This window comes from Symphodus melops (genome assembly GCF_947650265.1).
Source record: "Symphodus melops genome assembly, chromosome: 18".
Taxonomy (NCBI): Eukaryota; Metazoa; Chordata; class Actinopteri; order Labriformes; family Labridae; genus Symphodus; species Symphodus melops.
Genome location: NC_136708.1, coordinates 11,608,938 through 11,625,275, shown reverse-complemented (window position 1 = coordinate 11,625,275; position 16,338 = coordinate 11,608,938). Strand labels below are relative to the sequence as shown.

General features: G+C 40.3%; 1 protein-coding gene across 4 annotated transcripts; it reads left to right on the top strand.

The window, feature by feature from the left end:
• Window positions 1-435: 435 nt before the first annotated feature.
• On the top strand, window positions 436-14,967 carry satb1a (SATB homeobox 1a). 4 transcript variants are annotated; one of them, XM_079367949.1, is made up of 11 exons: window positions 436-1,080; window positions 1,378-1,607; window positions 1,896-2,072; window positions 2,153-2,279; window positions 3,635-3,758; window positions 4,949-5,060; window positions 6,750-7,285; window positions 8,450-8,647; window positions 9,739-9,894; window positions 12,013-12,216; window positions 13,143-14,967. In XM_079367949.1, the coding sequence occupies exons 2-11, from the start codon at window positions 1,391-1,393 to the stop codon at window positions 14,001-14,003; spliced, it is 2,712 nt and encodes a 903-aa protein (XP_079224075.1). In that variant the 5' UTR covers window positions 436-1,080; window positions 1,378-1,390; the 3' UTR covers window positions 14,004-14,967. The 4 variants fall into 4 exon arrangements, with proteins under 4 accessions (XP_079224075.1, XP_079224074.1, XP_079224076.1 ...); XM_079367948.1 differs by lacking the exon at window positions 436-1,080 and having other exon boundaries at window positions 1,090-1,607; XM_079367950.1 differs by lacking the exons at window positions 436-1,080; window positions 8,450-8,647 and having other exon boundaries at window positions 1,090-1,607.
• The last annotated feature ends 1,371 nt before the right edge of the window (window positions 14,968-16,338 follow it).

The window sequence follows — 16,338 nt, the reverse complement described above, 5'->3', positions numbered from 1 at the left end:
TTTGCTGTGGCGAATACTTCTGGAATTGTGATGAATAAAGTGGTTGTTGGTGGCTGTGATTAGACTAACAGGTGTTATTAACTGCATCCTAAAAAAAACCCAACTCTGGTGAGGATTTAACCTCATCGTTCAAAAGTTAATATCAGTCAGCCAGTTCTCCTCGTGCTGCTCCACTTTGTTACCATGGAGAGCTCCAATACCCTAAAGACAATAATAAGTGCGTGCACAGCATGCGGTGGAAAATAATAAATAGATTTATGCGCAATTGTCACATTTAATACATTTACGGAGCGCGCTCGTGAATTCATTATTACACCATATGCTAATACAGCTGGGTCCACGTATTTATGAGTGTGTGTATGTGTGTGAGTGTGTGCTTCTCTCTCTCTCTCTCTCTCTCTCTCTCCCTCTCGCTCTCTCTTTGCGTGCGCATAGGGCTTTGAAGTGCTGTCCCGGAGTCACTGCTGTAGCCTTGTGTATGATAGGGAATGCACTCCAGGAGCTCAGAGCCGAATATTGTTCTCTCTGGAGCCTGACCCACGGTAACAGCTGATCCTCAGTCCCGATGTTCTGGATGGGAGGTCGGCTTGAACTTACGCTGAGGCCAAATTTATCATTGCACCGGAAAGCGAAGCGCGGTTGGAGAACAGGAGGTAGCCCATAGACACAATACTAAAGCGACTGCAAAACACGAGGTAATGTTGATGTTTGAGAGACGATCCAAGTGAGTGAACGGACCAGTACTGACGGCAATGAGACGCGTTTCTGGAATAAAACATGAGTACAGTCGGAATGCTAATGCATGATGGCAGGTTGGACATGCACGTTGTGCGGACCGAAACAGGTTGGTTTCTCCTCGATCAAACTTCAGCTTGATCAGACGTGGGACGATCAGCGCGCAATACGGTGCTGAAGATGAACTGAATCAGTGTCGCGCGCCTGGAGATGACAGCAGTCTGGGAAACTGCGCTCCATCGTTAACTGGATTTTTACTGGATTTAGAGGGTTATCCTCATCGCTGCATGTGGGTGAAGGTCACCCCCTTTTACTGACCCGGATATCCTTCAGACCTGAGTGTGTGTATGTGTCTTCGCTTTCTAATATTTAGAGTCAGTACATGAAAGAAAAAGGCTATTTACAGTCTCTCACCAAGTATCCAAAGTGGCTAATTGGACTCATATGCTCAGATTTTCTTTATTGACATTCTGTATGTAGACTTTTCTTCATCAATGACAATAACTATACTAGAACTATACATTTCTCTCGGAGAAGTCCATATGATATCAGCTTACCCGTACAAAAAAGCTATATGCTGATACCAAGGAAGGATTTACTGCTACAGTGTTTGAATTTTCAGCATGCCTGTCTCTGTATTAGTGCAAAACAACAGATGGATGTCCTGTGTAATGGAGCAAAGAAACCCGAGGGCACAGATCCCCTTTTAGACCCCCGGCCTCCGCCTGCCAAGCTGGCTAGACTGGAGCAGATCGGAGCGGGACCCTCAACCCAGGAGAGAAGCAAGCAGGGGAGCCCTGTGGCCAAAAACCTCAGCCTGGCCCAGAAGCCCACCACAGTGAGGCCACAGAGCAAGAGCTGGCATAGCAAAGGTAGGAAGTTTTCTTTAAAAAGATTATTTAATTACACTTACTGGAAACATTGTGTTACAGATTGGGTCTTTAGTACAGTTATTATGACGCCCACATGCCATCTGATGTATTATTTCTAACTTGGGTTCATATGGGGAAAAGAAAATGTTTTTGGGTTAAATTAGAGTTTAGAGAATATAGCAGGGTTGGAAATATAATCAAGTGTATTAAAAAACAATCCAAAAATCTAACAGTTTTGAATTCCTTTTAGCGTGGGTCATTTCTCCTTATTTGTGTCCATCACCTCAGGGAGTCTGTTGCCTGTGTTCTGCGTGGTGGAGCACAAGGAAAGTGCTCTGGAAAGAGAAAGGAGAGAAGAACATGCTGAGTTCGTGTTGGTCAAAAGAGACCTGCTATTTAACCAACTGATAGAGATGGCCCTGCTGACGCTCGGTTACTCGCACAGCTCTGCTGCACAAGCTAAAGGTAAAAAACATTAACTTGTAAAAAGAGAACACATGTGCATCTCTTTCAAACCATATTCACTTTAGTGTTTAAATGTTCAGGTCTGATTCAGGTGGGCAGGTGGAACCCCGTGCCTCTTTCCTGTGTAACAGATGCTCCTGATGCAACAGTGGCAGATATGCTGCAGGATGTTCACCATATTATTACCCTTAAAATCCAGCTGCACAGGTAAGACCCTCTCTATCTGCACTCTTCATTCAGGTGTTCAAACCATCCACCATCCCTCTGATAAGAAATAAACCTACTAAGGGGCACGGACCGAATCAAACCTCTTTTACAGTCAACTGTAAATCAAATCTGTTTGGCAGTCTCCTGATCAAATTCCTTATGTTTTGACAGTTTAAATGCCATCAGATAAAGTTCAATGAGTGATTTTATATGCTTGTTGCAATAAATATTGATGTGTATTTTAATGGAGGGAGACATTAAACGTTGTTTCCTGTAACGTTTCTCAACAATAAATGTTCTTTTCACTTTTTTCACAGTGGTACTTTTAGTTGTTCCAATTTTGTAAGGTTATTATTTACATTACAAGATCCAGACTCAGTGTTTATACAAGCAGCAGATATTTTGTTATAAAAATACCTATTTTACTAATGACATTTAATCAACTGAATTCAGGTATCTTTAAATGTAAGTTTTTGCACCTGTTACCTTAAATGTCTGCAATGAAGCCAATTATCTCAAAAAAAAAAGATGTTTTCCCTGTGCTAAGTACATGACTTTAATCGTAGGTTCATTGGCTATCTTTTTTAACATCCTCATACTGAAAATGTATCATGCTTGCACATCACACAGTGCATGCTGGGAGATTCATTCATGCCTAAGCAAACTTAAAGGATGCTGTGCCCATGAAGTTCAGTTTAGCCATCAGAATGATCAGCCTATGGAAACAGTGCACTGTATAGCCTTTCATACATGCACTGCACTCTTGAACATTTCCCAACATGGTCTGGGTCGGGTGCAGGATTTTTGACATCTTTGCTGTTGAGTGGAGTTTCGCCGCTGTATATTCTTTACAGCTCACCTCAATGATCTGTATATTTCTTTTATACAAGTGTGTTACATGTAGTGGCGACATCATACAAAAAACAGTCGTCAGTCTCCTCCTCCTGCTCACTCTACCTTGTGCCCTCTCCCCTCACCTAAACCAAACAGAGTAATGTGTTGTGTTTGAAAGTCAAGTTCCTGAAAAGGTTTGGGCCTGAATGTCCCAAATTATCTCGAAAAGGTCAAAAGTTCATGTAGGAAAGGGGCGTAGGCCTATGTCTTTATTGGCTTTAAATGTAAATTTGTAACCCTAAATGTCATCAGAAAAAGTAATCACTGAAAGATGCCATTAAGTAAGTGACATTAATGGCACCCAAGAGTCTTAGCGTTTTCCTGAGATTAAGTTGTAGAGAAAGCAGTCAGATTGTTGATTGTTGAACTTTATTGAAGTGCTGTGCAGATTCCTTGTGTTTTCTTTCATCCTTTAGTACTTAAAAATGCTGCAACTGGATGCAAATGTGCTTTTTGTGTAGTTGCCCCAAATTAGAGGATTTGCCAGCAGAGCAGTGGAGTCACTCTACAGTGAGAAATGCTTTGAAGGAACTCCTCAAGGACATGAACCAGAGCACCCTAGCTAAGGAGTGTCCCCTGTCCCAGGTACAACACAAAGAGCCACACACATGAACATGCGGCATGAATTCAAAGACAGAGCATGCACAAACAGAGAGAATTAAATCCTGCTGAAGTGTGTTAAAGTGTGCCTTCAATGTCTTTGCCCTTCCATGTCCTGCTGCTGTGTTTGTGTGTATGTTTGACGCATGAGGCAGGGTGAGCATGTGGTCCAATAGTATTGACGGGAAATCCAGATGCAGCGGGAGATAAAGTGTGGGGGCAGAGTGAGAGCGGGAGAGACAGATAACGAGAGATGGCTATCTCTTAAAAAGCCCTACCGCCTGGGGTGCTGACTATCTTGATTCATTTCTCCTGCCAACCTGTCAATGTATCTGTCTGTCCGTCTGTCAGCCTCGCTCACCGTCTTACTCTCGCCTGCTCCATCTGCCTATCGCGATTCTTTTCCTGCACTCTTGACTGATTCAGCAAGATCATCCAAATCTGATTTTAAGATCTCCTTCCAATTCAGCAAACAGAGACACAACTGGAGGAATAATATTACGTTAATGATGCAGTATTTTGGGATGGCTTCTTTGTGAATATTCATAATTATCAACTTATTCTGCCTCTTTGTTTGCCTAAGGCAGCATAGGACATCTACAGTTTGATAAGAGACATTTTCACTATCTCTCCCTAATCTGACACAAGCCAATTCTCCCTCCCCCCCTCCCCCCCCCCCCCTCCTATCACTCCCATTACCCCCTCTGTTGTTTGCGAGGAGCAGATTAAAATAAATATGAGAAGATGAAAGGTGTAATCAGATGTAAAGATTGCACAGGATGGTCTTTGGGGAGAAGCTGTGCCTGTGTATTTTTGTGTGCGTATGTGTGATTGTGAGAGACAGAGCGGCATCGTCTCTGATGACCTCTTGTGTGTGTGGTGTGGTGTGTGTGTGTGTGTGTGTGTGTGTGTGTGTGTTTTATTACATACACATGCATGCACAAACACATATGTGCATTTACATGTTGTAAACACACACACACACACACACAGAACTCTCACACACTGACACACTCATCTGTCTTTATTATCTTATTTACCTGGGGGTCTTTTTAATAACACAGATCTAAGTCCATTAATATCAGATGTGTGAACAGCTGAGACACCCCCGCCGCCCATACCAAGCGCTTGGAAAATGTAATGAATTTCTATTGTCTTTCCTTCCTCTGTTTCAGAGTATGATATCATCTATTGTAAATAGTACTTACTATGCAAACGTCTCATCTGCCAAGTGTCACGAGTTCGGTCGATGGTACAAACACTTCAGGAGGACCAAAAGCTTCAAGGGTGAGGGGTTTCTAACAAGCCTTCAAACACTGAGTATGCCTGATAGGTGTTATAGAATTCACTATTAGTAAATATAATACTACCTATCTTCATTACTGTGTACTGTCTAAGCAGTTGGAATGAATATTTACTTCTTACAATCATCAAATATGCAATTTTTTTTCGTACCGAAGCTATTTGACATCCAGCTCGGGGGTGAAAGCAAAAATTCTTTCATTAAAAAAATATTGTGTTGTATTGCTTATGGCTTGTGGTTAGCATTTCATCACTTCCCAATTTATCAGCCACAGGAAAGACAACGGGCTATAAAGAAACTGGAAGATATTTGAGCAAGACTCGAGCTAACTATTTTTTTGCTAACTCATACAGTAACTCAAGGCAACAACTAGCATTACCTTTCAACCACTTCCTATTCATGAACAGTACATGACAGGAAAGTTGTACTTTTCTTGCAAAGGGTTATTTAAGCTGGCCTCAGTGAACTCTGATGTTAACAATAGTAAATGATGCTTAGTGCTGTGCTCATGATGGATTCACGTTGGGTATGTAAATAAAGAAATAAGGAAAGTCCTTAACCTGCTTTTTGTAGTCACGTCTCTTGAGATAACATTTGTTATGAACTTGTGCAATACAAATACAGATTGATTGATTGAACAACAAATGCTTAAATGCTCATATTAGCTGTAATTATTTTGCTTTTGGTACCTAATGGGTTATCAAATACGGTGTTTTACCTAGAAATCTGAACCGATGTTTCCTCTGGACTTTCACCAGTAGTAAAACAATAATTTAATCAGATTCCTTCAGTGTATACCATTTGTAAACCCTTAAACTTTCCCTCCTGAGAAATAGCCAATTCATAAAAATAATAACATAGGACATTAATCAAACTACAACTTTGAAATGTAAAAGCTCATAATGGTTCATATAGTCTTCTGTCTATAGCTACTGGTATGGCTCAAAAATTTTTAATTAATCTATCAGTTTGTATTTATCCCCAAACCAACAAAAGCTACCTAAGGATGCTTTACTTGTGGAGCAGGTCCAAATTGGTATCGGTTTTATATTACAGTCTATACTATACTATACTACAGTCAGAGAGCCAACTTGAATTCAAAAATGAGCAAGCACTTATCAAAAGTGGCAAGGAAAGCAAAACCAGACACATCAGCAGGTAATAATCTGCCTGAACCAGGTGTCTCTAGAGCAGGGGTGTCCAAAGTGCGGCCCGGGGGCCATTTGTGGCCCTTGAGTGGATTGTTTGTGGCCCTTGACTTCGTTCGAAGAATCAGAAGATTTTGGCCCCAGGCCTCATCAGATGGCATATTTCGTTCTTTTTCTTTTTCTTGTTAGCGAGGGAGAGCTATAAAAACCTGACTATTCTTTCCAAAAAATTAGAACATAACAGTTTCCCACTGCAATTAGTTATTGTGTATTTACATTATTTTTTGAAGTGGTCAAAATTCAAAAAGTTCCTTCCAATATTTGAAAAAAACAAACAAACCCTGTGGCCCGTGAGCGATTTTAACCCGACTATTATGGCCCGCAAGAAAAAAAGTTTGGACACCACTGCTCTAGAGGTTTCTTTCTACCACCCACAATGTGTTAAAAATCTTCAAGATGGCTTCATTTTAGGAGTCAATTCTAACTGCAGTACTTATCAATGCATGTTTTCTCTTTTTGCTCCAGAGATTGACAGCTTCGTTGACCAATCTACGCATGTCACCCTGACCCAGCAACCAATCACAAGTAGCCCACCTGAGAAGAGCTCCACCCTTCTTTTCTCTCGTGGAGAAGTACCCAACATATGTGGCCGTTCCCCTCTTGGCCTGCACCCTCACAGCTTAGTAACCCAACCGCTCAGCTCTCAAATGGTCAACCAGCAGCTAGTGATGGCCCAGTTTCTCAACCAGCAGTATGCTGTTAGCCGCATGCTAGCAGAGCAGGGTCACCCATCGCCTCCACCGCAGTATCTCAATCATCCGCCTGTAGGGAGGGCACCACCTAAGGTCCTCTCCAAACCCCCTGAATCTCAAGCCCTGCAACAGGCATACTGTGGCCCAGGAGGAGGCCCTGCACCCGGATCACAAATCCATACATCAGCTGGGTCCTCCGTGGGGCTAACAGACGTGCCGAGTGATGTCTACCACTGTGTGAGGGAGGAGCTGAAGAGAGCGGGCATCTCTCAGGCCATCTTTGCTCGAGTCGCATTTAACAGGACCCAGGTATTGAACACTTTGAGGTGGAATATGTTTGCTAGCAATTATCTGTTGTCAGTATTTTCTGGTGCTTTGGTTGTTCGTAAATGTGTCCTGTGATTGTGTGTATTTCATAGTTGGCACATTGGCATGGCCTTTGCTGCAGTGCCCCCTCCCCCCATGCATGTGTGTATGTTTGTGTGTGTGTGTGTGTGTGTGTGTGTGTGTGTGTGTGTTTGTGCCAGCTCTCTGCAGCACAAAGCTGTTGCCAACACTGAAGCAGCTGCTAGGCCAACCAATCACAACCCCTTGGAGAAATGTTGTCTCCCTCTCCACCTTTTTCTCTATCTTACTGTCCCTCCAGCTCACTACTGTTCACTCTGACAACCCTTTTTATTCTTTTATTATCTCCTGCTGTGATCTGTCAGCCCATCTTTTGTTATCTGTCGTTCCCTTATTTAGTATCCATATCTACCTCAAAGACTAAATTGCCACTTTATCTGTGTCCATCATCTTGCATTAACCACCACGCCCACAGAAATGGGGCTCAGAAGACAGGCCATTGTTATTATTATTATTTCCACCGCCATTATCATTTTCATCACAATAAGCAGAGGTAGTTATTATCCATCCGTGTTCCCCCCGTGCCAAGTCCAAGGTGCCTCAGTGCCAGCCGTACAAATCGGGCATGATGCCAACCTGCCACATCGACTTGATTGAAGCATTTATCATTTAGCGATTCATGTAAAGCCTCCTTCAAGTTGAAAGAAGGAGTTAGCGAGTATCTAAAGATGATCCATGATTTGAATAAGAAGGCTGTTTCCCCTTTTTCCTCTTCCAACTTAAAATCTGATTTCCTTTTAGGATGGAATCCCCACAATCTGCATGAGATGTTTGAAGACTTTTCTCAAATAAAACTCCAATAATGCGAGCTTGACAGACTAGAAGAGCGCTCAGAAGTGACTGAGAATTGGCTGAGTAGCTTGTAAAGCTTGGCAACATTAAACCCCAAGTTACTGTAACTCTGAGAATGAGAGCGATGATGGAGCTATAGTTACATTCTTCAGACTTATAAGAAACTTTCTATATATTTATATGAAAAGAAATCATTTAATTTATAAAGGCCATACACAGCATTACTTTTCAAATTTACTTATTATTTACTTCTGTTTGTACCAAAACATTTACCAGGGCTTGTTGTCTGAGATCCTGCGGAAGGAGGAAGATCCTAAACATGCCTCCCAGTCTCTCCTGGTAAACCTGCGAGCCATGTACAGCTTTCTGCAGCTGCCTGAAGCTGAGAGGGAGCGCATCTACCAAGAGGAGAAAGACAGGAGCCTGACTGGATTCACTCCCAGCTGCAACAACACACCACCAAGACCTACACAGGTCCGCCTGCAAGAAATCAGAGAGAGAGAGAGGAATTATAGAAAAAAAGCTGCTGGAGAATGATTTGTATTTCTTCTTTTTCTTAATTTAAGAAAACGTGAAATATAACCTAAATCTTATGTGTCAGATTTCAGATGCTTGGTTGTAACATACCATACTTAAAGGGCCAGAAAAACAAGGATGAAACAGGTTAAAGATTGAAAAAAAAGAAACAAAAATTATCAAATTCCAAGCTCACAGACAATTTTCTGCTAACCTGCTCATAGCCTGGGTGATAGGCATTAGTAATGAATAGAATTAACCACTATTGTCTCTGGTGGTTTAGTTTGATTTTGTTGTTCATAGAGACACATCATTATTAATTTTAGCATGTTTCATTACCAGCTAAAAAACTTCTATCCTTTATTTGTATTTATTTGTTATTTTTTATTAAACTTAAACATTAATAAATGATCACAAACATACAATACATATATACACATGCATCGGTTTCATTTAACAAAAAGGCAAGAAAATGTCTATCTCAGTTGAGGTCAAAAATAATGTTCTGCGGTTCTATCCTTTATATACACCACCGTGCAGGACAGATTATATAACATACTTTCACCGCTTTCTCAAGCCATGTGTTTATTACATCCTGTCGGTAGTTTATTTTTCATCATCTTTTTCATCTACTGTTTTCTCCGTTTACTCCCAATCTGGTACGGCCAGATCCTCATGCACAGCACCGCTGACTCCCCTCTGTCGGCCTGGAGAGGGAGCAGACTGCCACGTTTTCTATAATATCCTACATCAGGTTGCCAGCTGCTTCCCCAGCCAGGGAGGAAGTAACGTGCGCTGGTTCATGCTGTCTCCTAGAAATAACACCTTAGTAAGGATATTGAGCTTCAGCTCATAAAGGATACAATCCCTCACTGGCTTTCCCTTTCACCATTCTTAAAAGGAGGTCTTTTTTTAATGTGGGGTTGATGAGGTCTTTGCTCTGCTTGGATGTCATGTCACTTGGTTGCAAATTCCAAATACTGATAGGCTAGCTCTGTCTAACAATCAACCCCAATTCTCTTGTTCTTCTGTTTTATTGTTTGTTTCAGGCAAGACTGTCCCCAGTTGCAGGAGACAGAAGTTTAAGGACAGACAGTTGTGTTCTCAACGTGAGTGCTTCTATCTACGAGGAGATTCAGCACGAGATGAAGAGAGCCAAAGTGTCTCAGGCTTTGTTTGCAAAGGTGGCTGCCTCCAAGAGTCAGGTACTTGCTTGCTGGTGTGAATCGGAGGAAGATGCTCTATCCTAAACATGCACATATTGCACCCCAATCCTTTCTACTGCTTGATAATACATATTTCGTTCCATGATAAATACATCTCCATAGTGTGTTTCTGTGTGTGTGTGTGTGTGTGTGTGTGTGTGTTTGTGTGTGTGTGTGTGTTTGTGTTTGTGTGTGGAGGAAAGCCCAGATAATCAACCAGCAGCTGTACTCTGCAGAGGACTATCATCAGTGCATCAGACTGCTATTGTGTCCTAAATTATCGCTTTAATAGTCACCATACAAAAACACATGCACACTCAGATATACACACCACGTATTTGTTCACATAGACATTCTGTACAAGTAAATGTATTCATGCAATAGCCAACAAACACACACAGATGCACTAATACACACATGATTTGAGTGTTTATTGTTCTCGTTTTTATGGCGGCCCCATAAGCTTGTTATTGCCTTTTGTTTTGAGGATAATTTCCCTTCATGGAATGGGGGGATTTTAGCTGTCTCATTTTCTCTTCCTCTCGTGCATGTCTCCAATTTTCACCCTTTTCCTTTCTTTATCTTATGGTTTCTTTCTTTCTTCCTTTGTTCCTGTCTTGCTTTTTTTCCCCTCCAACCATGAAGATGTTTGGAGGTCATTGAGCGGTCATGTCAGTACAGACAGGTGGTCCAAACCCCCTGAGGGATTTTTGTATCTCTTCTTCACTGGCCTCTCTTTAACCTTCATTTTCACGAAGTTCTCTCTACTTCTCTTTTCCACTCTCACTCACACTCTCTCTTTCCCCATATTACCCGGCTGTTTGGCAGGGAGAACCGTGCTGGATCGCTCTGTTCTATCTGCACTGTGCATCTGGATGGCATTGTGTGTTAGACTTGGGTTATCGCCAGGTGTGCTTATGCGAATCTGTGTGTGTGCATCAGCCTTCTTGCAAACGTAATCACGCTCCAGTCTATGAATCAGAAACTAGCTCGGCTTTACATTTGTCAGTCTGCCACTTGCAAGTTTCTTCCCTCCTGATGCAGGATATAATTCAAACTAATTAGAAAATCTCTCCATCATCTTTGGCCTTTTCGATTAGAAGATGATCAAAACTGTTATTTTATGGTTGTGCATGAAGAGCAAACTACAAAAGAGACTCAGTAAAAAAGCAGATTTAAAACAAGTGGCTATATTGGGTAGAAGAAGGTTGGGAATTCATACTTAAGTGACAACTATAATAGGAGAGTGGGTGTATGTTGATAATGATGATAATGATCAAAACTTACACTTATTCACAAAGTTGCCATGGCAATTTTGATGTGCCTCATGCCGGAGGTTCACAATGAGGATTTATTAAATGTTTTTGAAGATTGCAGCATGCATTTTCTTGACAAACCTGACTTAGTTGAGCATACTGCAAATACTTTTTACATTTTCCTTTAGTCCCATTTTTAATGCCAGACAAAGTTATTAATTCCTTAATAATTCTTATTCGTGCAAGCTGCTCGAGATTTTAAAAAGCTGAGGTTAGCTTGGCTTAAATGTAGATGCATGCGTGGTCTCATTCGAGACAACATATTTCACGAAATGTATTCCTAAATAGTTGAGATAACTTAAAAGCTTTGACCAAAGTCCTGTATCACGTGGTCATGCCTCCATAGTCCTGAAAAGTAGAAATAAACAGGCATTTCTCTGATTAGTGCTGTTATTTGTTTGCGTAAACATCAGAAAGCTCAAGTTAGCTTAGCTTAACGTAGCGCTCAAATAACACCAAACAATATGCAGGGTTATGAAAATAGAAAATGAATTCATTCTATCTGACTCTTATCTCAGGAGAAACACACAACTGTGTAGAGATCCTCTGAGGTATAACAAGATGAGCTTCTTAATCTAGAAAAATTCAATAATTAATGAACTAATTAACAGAATATTGACTTGATTAGCATAGCTTATGGTTAGTTTATTATATATTGGCAATTAAGCAGGACATTATGCAGCAGAACAGAGTTGTTGGCTAAAATCCTTTTATTAATGTTCTTTCTTTTTTTTTTTTTAAATCGAAGCTTCTGTAGTTGAATGTTTAATATTTAAATAAAGTGTTACCGCTCTTCTTGCAGGGCTGGCTGTGTGAGTTACTGCGTTGGAAGGAGGATCCCAGCCCGGACAACCGCACCCTGTGGGAGAACCTCTGCATGATCCGCCGCTTTCTCAGTCTGCCACAGACTGAAAGAGACGCCATCTACGAGCAGGAGAGCAGCAGCTCAATTGCACAGCAGCACTGCAGTGACAGACTGTCACTGCTCAGCAACGACAATGCACTGGTGAGACAAAAAGAACAAGATCGACACAACATGATGACATGCAGCTCTGAACAAATCGATGCAACCGTGCAAGTCCCCCACCATAGTGGGATCACTTTAGAATACATTTACTAAGAATGACAAGAAATTGTAGGCATTTTTTGAAAAGCATACTATATAGAAAAAGGTATATATAAAGTCATAGTACCACATTCAATGCCAATGTATCTTTCACAGGTATCTTACAAGCAATAAAGGTTCCTAAGTTAAATGTATTTCACTTCAATAGCTTTAGTATGGAGGAGGAATAGCTAAATTATTGCACACTTGCAGTTAACATGTCTAAAACTAGTTCTGCATCTCTCCGTTTGGGAAAGTACAGCATTTTGCATCAAGTATAAAAGGTTAAAAGCAAGAAATAAAGACTACTTTTCCTTATCTTGGCTTGGATCAGTTCTGTAGTCAGTAAGCGTGAATATATCTGAGTATTTTCAGAAATACATCATTTCAAAGTGAGCTCAAACAGAGGGAGAAAGTGCCTCAAATGTAGGCACTAAAATTATGTTCAACTCCTATAAAAAATAATCAAGCATTACCAATCTATGCCAAAACTTAGCTTTTTGAATTTCCTAATATAAAAATCAAACAGTTTTTGTAATTACAAATATAAAGTGTGATGCCGGTTCTCTTTCAAATAAATTTCAATGAGTCGAGAAAAACACAAAGCACATATAATTAGGCAGTAAAGTTAATTATACAACTGTTTCTTTAGACAGGCTTTAGTTATGATCCATACAATTATTTGCAAGTCAAATTAAATTCATTTTTTTTATAAGACTAAAAAAGTATTTTAAAAAAACGTCTAGACTCACAGCAATTTCCGTAATTTAAATGATTAAGACTTGTATTCCTACATATTACTTCAATCACTCTTTCTCCTTCCTCAGTATCAACGCAACTCTCCTCTACCACCTCAACACCACCTTCAACCCCATCAGCCCCTGCAGCCGGAGGCAGGGCCTCACCTGTCTCCACAGCAACCATGTGCCGCATCACCGGCTGAGTCCGAGGTCGGGGGAAACTGGGGGCATTTAAGGGTGCGTCTGCAGGGCAGAAGCTGTAGTAATAGTGAGAGAGGGAACAGTAAGGAGTGCATTGAGGGGGGACGGGGAGATAAGAGCATGATTGGAGGGGACTGGAGCTGTCCAGGAAGGTTTAGGGAAAAAGAAAGTGAAGGCAAAGAGCAGGTGAAGGAAAGAAATGATGGTGAGGTAGGAATAAGTGAGAGGAATGGAGACATAAAAGGGGATGGGGTCGAGGAGAAACTCACCATAAAGCGGTCGAGTGACGACCAAGATGGGGCCAGTGTGTGTTTAGACTCAGATAACGAAGTTCAAGGAGGAGATGAGGTCCAAGGCGAGGGGCTTAGAGTGTCCCAAGAAGCGCTAGGAATCCTGCAAAGCTTCATCCAGGATGTGGGCCTGAACCCAGATGAGGAGGCGGTCCACACCTTGTCGGCTCAGCTGGGTCTGCCCAAACACACCATCCGAAGATTCTTCAACAGCCAGGACCAGGAGCAGCATCAACACAGCAGTCTGAGCCCCAAACACAGTGAAGGCAACCAGGAAAGCCTCTCACAGACTGTTGAACCAACAGAGGAGCAGGAACAGGAAAGGGACGGAAAGACTGAAAGAGAAGAAATGGAGGAGACACAAACATGCAGAAGTAAATTAACTATTTCAAAGGAATCAAATGTTGGGACTCAAACTATTCCATCTGTCAAAGAGGAGCAGGAGAGCAACATCTAAAGACTAAGAAGCTGACTTATTGTAAATATTATACAAAGACAGCCCAACTACAGTATACTTAAAAAAAGCTGTCTTTTGATTGGAGGATCCCTGCTGTAATTGAGAGACAGAAAACAACTTTATAAAACATTGTTCCTGTGTTGATTTTTGTCTGGATGAATGGGACCCAGCAAAAAAGCTGCAGATCACATATCATTATTGAAATCGAACAATCTTGGCTGGCTGATTGATTGAAGTTTGAGATTAATGCCAGTAATGCCTTGTGGAAAGTGGCACCTCCTGTTTTTTATGATCAATATTGATTTTGTTTTTTTTAAATTTAGTTTTGTTTGTTTGTTTGTTGTTTTTTTTTGGGGGGGGGGGGTCAAAGGCCTTGTTCTTCAAGCTTGTCTGTCAGTGTATGAGAAGATCAAGCTTTACTTTTGCAACTAAAAAAGCATTTAAGGATCATCCTCTTCGTAAACGATAGAACATCCTCGTCAGTATGTCTCAGCATTTCTTGATAAATCAATAGATCAATGACACTTCTACACACGTATTGCAAGCATCTCCTCTGCAAATCAGTCCATTTCTGCGTCTATTTCTCCCCTTTATTTACATTGTCGATGTTTGTTGTGCTCCTGAATTAAGTATTTCTATTGATGCATGAATTTCAGAACCCCACCCAGCAGTAGGTATGTTCTTTGAGGTTGAGTGTTACGTTTAAACGTAGTGTGGTCTTCCTTTGGTGATGATTTAACGTCCCAACAAACTGTAGCAGAAACAGAAATCTGTTATTTGTGTGCTAAAAAATGTCTAAAAGTGAAAACGTGCTTTGACACTCAGTTGTTCCCCTCTTATGTTTCATATGGAGTGCACAATGTTTAATGTTTCTTCCTGGAAGACAAATCGTGGACTAGAATATAAGACTGAAGTGGTGCAGTGTGCACATGAAATGTGTAAATTAAAATAATGCACTTTTATTCACGAAGAAAGTCTTTATTGTATTCATGCTCATCTCTGTACATGTTTGCTGCAGCTTATCCTCAAGATGAAAAACATATTTCTAAAGTAATAATCCAGAAGGCTAGAAGATCATTTTTGACTGCAGTTAATTTTAAATGTTGTTTATTTAGTTTGCCAGAAATTGAACAGATCAACAGTTCATTCAAACAAAAAGTAGAAACTTTTCTCTGCAATGAAAACAGCAACTTGTGATGAATAAGATTTAAAAAAAACCCTCAGATTTATGACTTTATGTTGGATAGTGTGGGAACATACAGAGGTTGAGGTAGCCAGGAGGGTATTGTGTTTTTTTTTTTTTAAATGATTTTTAAAAATACATGTTTGTTTTTTCCCCAAAGTAACAACACTTGCACATGGAGATGTTACTCTTTATAACATGTCAGCACATAAGGATTGTATTTAGGAACAGTCTTTGAGATCGTGTCAGACAGTAGATGCCCTCTACTGTTGATACTGATTCCACAGATTATCGACCCCTGTCATCAGCCACAAATTGACCTACTTATTCTTTGTCCAAAACATGAACAAGATAAACTATGACCATTAGCAGCTACTGTTGTAAAGCCGTAAAGAAGCGCAGCGCAGCTTGTGTTAAGCGTTAAAGTGAGTAAAGTTTGAGCAACCCGTGTTTTAAACCACAATATTTTTGTTGAAATTTCAATTCAAAAAAACTTTATTTGTCCCTGGGGGCAATTCAAAAGCATGTGATTTCATGTTAAAAGTAAGGAATCAATGATTTTTATTAGAGGGGATGAGGGCTTAACTCAACCTTACAGGGTTGTGATAAGCACAACAAATATATATATATATATATATATATATATATATATATATATATATATATATATATACATACATATATATGTACTATTGTTATTATTATTGGTGAACTAGTATTGGTTTGGTACTTGTATGAGCGAATGTCGCTTCTTTTTTTTGCACTTTAAGTAATTATATGACATTTAAAGAGCAAAGAGCACCTTCCGTTAACTAGGGTCACTCTTTTTTCTTTTTTTTGACCCATATTCTTGTTCTTGTTGTTTTTTTGTTTTTAGCTGTGTGCACTTTAAGGTGAAGCCAAGTAATCTCGTTGTACAATTTGTATAATGACAATAAAGGCATTCTATTCTATTCTAGAAAAAAAAGAAAAATAAAGCAAAAAGCTAAACTAACAAACAGACAAAAGCAAACAATCAAAAAGCAAGAAAAAAATCCCCCAAAGAAATAGCTGATAACATAAGGCTAAGGGAAATTACTCACACACTTTATACATTAGAATAAATGAATAAATACTGATGATTATCTATTATCTCACTGTGGTTATGTTGGT